This window comes from Coregonus lavaretus (genome assembly GCF_964263955.1).
Source record: "Coregonus lavaretus genome assembly, chromosome: 32".
Classification (NCBI taxonomy): domain Eukaryota; kingdom Metazoa; phylum Chordata; class Actinopteri; order Salmoniformes; family Salmonidae; genus Coregonus; species Coregonus lavaretus.
The window spans coordinates 23414565-23420423 of record NC_140019.1 but is presented as its reverse complement, the minus strand read 5'-3'; the positions used below and the strand labels follow the sequence as shown (position 1 = coordinate 23420423).

General features: G+C 37.8%; 1 protein-coding gene across 1 annotated transcript; it reads right to left on the bottom strand.

The window, feature by feature from the left end:
• Nucleotides 1-3050: 3050 nt before the first annotated feature.
• Nucleotides 3051-3719, bottom strand: LOC311107317 (fibroblast growth factor-binding protein 1-like; the record flags this gene model as incomplete). The annotated part of the gene is made up of 1 exon (XM_084149802.1): nucleotides 3051-3719. One exon carries the CDS (start codon nucleotides 3717-3719, stop codon nucleotides 3051-3053), a length of 669 nt encoding a protein of 222 aa, XP_084005928.1.
• Between the last annotated feature and the right edge of the window lie 2140 nt (nucleotides 3720-5859).

The window sequence follows — 5859 nt, the reverse complement described above, 5'->3', positions numbered from 1 at the left end:
AAATAGTTTAATGTCTGCGTTTATCAAAGATAGAGGGCAATAGTGTGAGCACTGGGTGGCATTCTTACCTTTTTTTAATAAGTGAAATTAGTACTGTATTTACATCCCTTCCAAATGAACCTTTGTGAATGGCTGTGTTAATCATTTCAATTTACAGTGCAACTAATTGGTTCCGACATTTTAAATAGACCTCAGGAAGAATACCGTCACAACCAGGTGATTTGCCTTTATTCGTGTTCTCCAATGCCCTTTTGAGTTCATGGAGAGAGATGTGGGCTCCCAGCATGCCGGCTTCCTCAGTCGAGAGAAGAGGAGTTCTTATATCTTTTTAAAATAACTCAATCTAGCTTGGTGTGGATTTACAATCAGAGGAGTACAATTCTTTATAGAAACGAGAGAATCTTTGGTTAATTAATTTAGGTTCTGATAGTAATTCACATGATTCAGATTCAATAGTTGCAATATCCGCTAATTGATCATTACTGCGAAGCTTGTTAGCCAGTACACGACTGGGTTGGTTACCATGGAAGTAATGGTTGAGTCTAACACCATGGATGGCACATTCTGCTGTCGGTCTTATCAATAGGTTAAGTTCTGTCTTATCAATAGGTTAAGTTCTGTCTTGACTTTGAAAACAGTAGTCACTACCTTGTCTGAAAAAAGTGTTTGTTGAGAACGCTCTAACGTCGTTAACGACTTTTCCAATTCTGATATCTTCTTTAATTTTGACAAACATTTCAAAACAATTCAGTTAATCAGTAAAACCTTTCATACTTTTATTTAAAATGCTCACATAATTTTGTGTTTTTGTCAAGCAAGTCTTTTCTTGTTTGGAAACCTCAATATTTGAGTGACCATTTTGACAAGCCGGGTCAGAATGATGACGGCTGTCAATGTCATAATAATACAGGTGACATACAGGTGTGCCCTCTACTTCTAGCCCCATAAAACACAAATCATTTGCATTACAAAACATTGGTAATAATGCCATTACTGTTTGGGTCACTATGTGGGTGGAGACCCTGCTTCAAATACTATTTGAAATCATGTTAATACTTTGAGCATTTGTTTTAGTCTGCCTGGAGTGCTAAGTGGGCGGGGTTGAACTTTTGGGACTTTTCTATTGAATCCATTGCAACTGGCAAGCTCAATTGAGCACAGCTAAAGTATTTCAAATAGTGTTTGAACTCAGGTCACCGTGGGGGATGTCTCGTCTTCAGTTTTTCACGTGGCAGTGATCATTTGACCTCCAATCCATAGATCAGTCAAAAAGAACAGCTGGCCAGTAGCAAGAAGCCAGTCAAAGAAGCCCAGTAACTGGAAAATTACATGTTACATGTGGCATGTTTGTAACTGTCTTTGTCATTAGACCTAACTAATTAACTTAATGGACCCAAGTTATATGCATATGGGTTATGAAAATACTAAGAATCTGAGAACCTTGTAGTATAGTGACAATAAAAATAACAAGAATTATGATTAATGAAAAGCTATTGGACCAAGACTAAAGTACCATTCAAGAGTCAATTATATTGTCAATGAAGAGGGTTGGGGTTCATTCCATTCAAATTCCTCTCAGTTCAAAGAATGATTGAAATCCAATTAATGGAGAGAAAAATGTATTCAAAGTAACTCCCCTTGATTGCCTGACGGCAATAGCATTATAGTTATATCAAAAAGATCCATTAGCTATCAAGCACAGTTATGTAATTTCATAGACCTCATGATTGTGTATTGTTGTAGTGTTGTATATGAAAGGCATAGCTAAGTGCCATTGACTAGTGTTTAGAACATGTGAATTGTATTTCACCTTGGAGAAAGCCAATGAAAATCCAGTAGTCAGTGAAGGAATGCATGATAAATCTTCTAAAGGAACACTCTAACTGACTTGGTATAATTACAGAGTAATTACCCAACATGCTCAAACTACTTATCTTTTGGCAAATGCAGTGGAGTATGCACAGCAGGTGTGTGTGTGTGCGCGCATGCGTGCATAAGTGAGTACATTGCAGGGTGGTATGGAATAACACTCTGTCTGCCAAGTAGTAGTAAATCATATAATAAGCTTTAGTCATTAGAAAATAATGAGGAATAAGTAACGACATACATCATTGACAAGAATAATAGCCTAACTCCTGTCCACCCTCCTAGAAAGAATATGCTACAGAGCTGCAGAAATAATTCAACTACAAGTGCACATAAAATGAAGAGAAGAGTTGAGTACATAGTATACAAAATATTTATTAAGTAGGCTACTGTAGCTTTACAATGAATACAACACATGGCAAAAACATTTCAAAGGGAAACGTGGTATGGATGGTATGAGTGCGATTACATGCACACAATAATCTGATTATTGTGGATAGTCAGATTAATATAATGGTTCGATTAAACCGTATACATGCTTTGCAAGAAGAACGATTTCCCTAATAATCCTGTTTACATGGACACATCTGAAATAGGGCTAACTGATGGCACTGATAAATGCAGAAAATCGCCAATCAAAATAAACGTTCTAGCACAGCGAACATTTTATTTTTGGGAAGCATATTTGATTCTGAGTTCGGACGTATAAAGTTTGTATGTGAAAAGTACTTCTAAAATGCATACATTCAGTTGTTCCAAACACACTCCGCTCGCAGTTAAAAAGGGAGGCTCGCTCGGCTGGTGCTAGCACATGCACATATCAAATACACCGCTGGAACACCGAGTAAAGGTGTTTACATGTCCTAATAATTCGAAAGATTGCTCAGAAAACCAGGTGTTTTAATCGGCGTATGTTTACTTAGATTTTGACCTTACGGTGACTAAGATAAACAGAGTAAGGGGTTTACGTGACTATTGCATAATATGCCTACTAACATAATCAGTTAAATATCGAATTAGTAGGGTGCATGTAAATGTACTCAATAATATGTCTTTAAACTAGGTTCTCCTCACAATCCATCAAAATGCATTCATCTTCATGAGGAGAAGTAGCAAAAAGTGTTAATTCATTTGTTTATGACAACCAATTGGGAGTGAGGACATGTAAATTCATTTATTTTACATCAACAATCATCATTCTGGACCATGGAGAAAAGGAAATTACACAAACTCGACCACGAACCCGCGCAATATTCTTCCGCCAGTCTCTTCTGATCAATTTTGCAAGATTTGGCACCCGATGGAGAGGCAGAAGGAGATGAACGCGTCTGAATGGTAGTCATTGGAACAACAACATCTCTGGGTGTATTGTTAAGTTTGAAATGCGCGTCCTTGGGAGCTTTTCTGCACATACCTGCTTTAATTAAAGCGGTGGAGTCCAAGCATAATTTCTTCTGTTTCTTTAGAGCGCGCGCAATCTGTTTCCAGTAGGCTTTGGCGTCGGACTCGTACCCAGGGCAAGTGGCTGGTTTGGCCACATATTTGCAGTCGAAACTTGTTTCCCCTTTTTTGCAGTTCACGCCAAGCACAAAGGCATCATCACCTGTCGCAACCCAAGTGCACTGCGTCTTGTCTTTGGCGGAGAATTTGCCCTTGAAAACACCCTTTCCTCTGGGTCTGCTGTCTTTCTTCTCTGGAGACGGGACGGAGGGCTTTGGTTGCTCTCTGTCCTTTGGTCCCTCTTTTTCTTTCTTCATCTCACTTCTTTTGGATCCTTGACATTTAGCCACCATAAACTGCTGAGATATGCAGGCAATAACCAGCAAGACGGCTAAGTTGGTAAGGAGCGCCATGTCCCGCTAAAATATCTGTTAAAATGGCATAGATGTGTATGTTAGTACAGTAGGCCTACAATTCCCCCCAATTTCAAATAATTGGTACTTTAGTCTGTCACAACATGGCAGCAGAGAAGATTTATGGAGGATAATGGCACATAATATTTAACACAACATAACAGTGGTTATTTTAGTCAGCTCACCTGTGGATTTGGGAAGATGGAAATAGTTCAATTCCGTTATGACACCTGGGGAACGTGCATGTGGCATTTATACAGCACCGACACACCCACCACCCCCTATTCCCTCATGCCACAGGCATGGAACATGGGCCTAAACACACACACACAAACACACGTTTGTTTTACTATCCTTGTGGGGACCAAACAATTGATTCCCATTCAAAATCTGATTTTCCCTAAACCTAACCCTTAACCTAACCATAACCTTAACCCCAAATCCCTAACTCCCGACTCTAATTGCAACCCTAACCCTAATTGTAACCCTAAACCTAACCCCTGAACTGAAAATAGCCCTTTTTCTTGAGGCCAAGCGATATGTCCCGACTTCTGGTCCCCACAAGGATAGTAAAACCAAACACACACACAGTTTGTCAGAGTTTATTTGGTGGTATCTGTGTTTACATTTGTCCTTCCGTTTTTGTCCTTAATAAGGCCTAAAACAAAAAATGACTTAGCTTATTGTCACTTAAAACAGGTGAGAACCTGCAGACTGAAACTACACATTTGATTACTCGTAAAAATCATTCAGGACCTTTCTCTAAATGTTATAGTATATGCACTCATTAACTGTTCTAGTAAATGTGCAGTGAGCAACGAATTGATGGCAGTCATTGAAAAAAATAGTATTTTAAAGATGTTGATACAACAGCGTCACTTACTGGGTAAAAAGAGACACTACACCTCTAAAAGGGTTGTATTTAAGACAAAGGAAAACATTTTCTTTAAAAACCTATTAAATTGTTTTGGAGAGACAGGCTTTGAACCTAAAGCAAGGCATTAAGGAACACACACACACACTAAGAAGAATTAAGAACACACCTTTATTCATTTCATACACATGTCGACATTCATATAATGATTGTGACCTTTCAGTCCAATGAACCAGTGGTAGAGCTAAATATGCCACTCTACTATGTGAATGACACAACCTTATGCATTTGCCCAACACAGTATATTTAATACATGGTTTATGGTGATACAAACATACATATACAGATAAACAAACATACAAAAAAGGCAAAACCAATGGCGTATCTGCCTTAGGAGAGTCCATTATATGGTACCATAGGTTTGTCTGATACAAAAACCAAACTGTAAAAAAGAAAATGACGATGGATTTAACTATCTGTCCATACCCGATCGACACATTCAGATATGGATGCTTTTAGCTGGCAATGTGACCCTTGGAATTACGATTTTGGTATTGGTCTCGATGGAACATTCAACTCATACACACTGTAAAAAAGAATGTAGTTGTTTTAACTATTTATTATTAAGTAACTGGTTTCACAGCTTTTTTTTGTTTACTAAATTGTTTAGTCAAAGTGTTACCTGAACTGAAAATGTTTAGTTGGCCCAAACTTAGCTCCAACTTGAGAAAACGTCGCCAAAAATTAATCAATTCAAGATGATGTGTTTGCTCAAATTGTCTCATATGTTCATTCAACTAGAAATTATTATTTGGGTATCTTAACTAAAAAAGGCTGTGGAACTAGTTACAACAACTTAGATATCTGACACACATGATTACATTGTGCATGTTAATTTATGCAGTAATCATATTCAACATGTCCTCACCCGGGATTTGAACTCATAACCTCTTGGTTCACAGCATGCCAATCTTCCTGCTATGCCATCATGTCAATGACTGATTACACCTGTATTGGTGCACTTCAGTAAGTAAATATCAGCTCTGTTAAAAGTACACTCTAGAAAAAATATTTTATTTATCATAGTGATTAAGGAGTAACTTTAAAACAGAGTAACATGCCCCACCAACATTAGACAACTATACAGAAAAACATACAATTGCTGAAATAACTAAGTCAAATCAATGATGAGAAAAAAAGTCAGATTAACTGATAATTGACACAGACATGATGGTGTAGCAGGAAGATTGGCATGCCATGAACCAA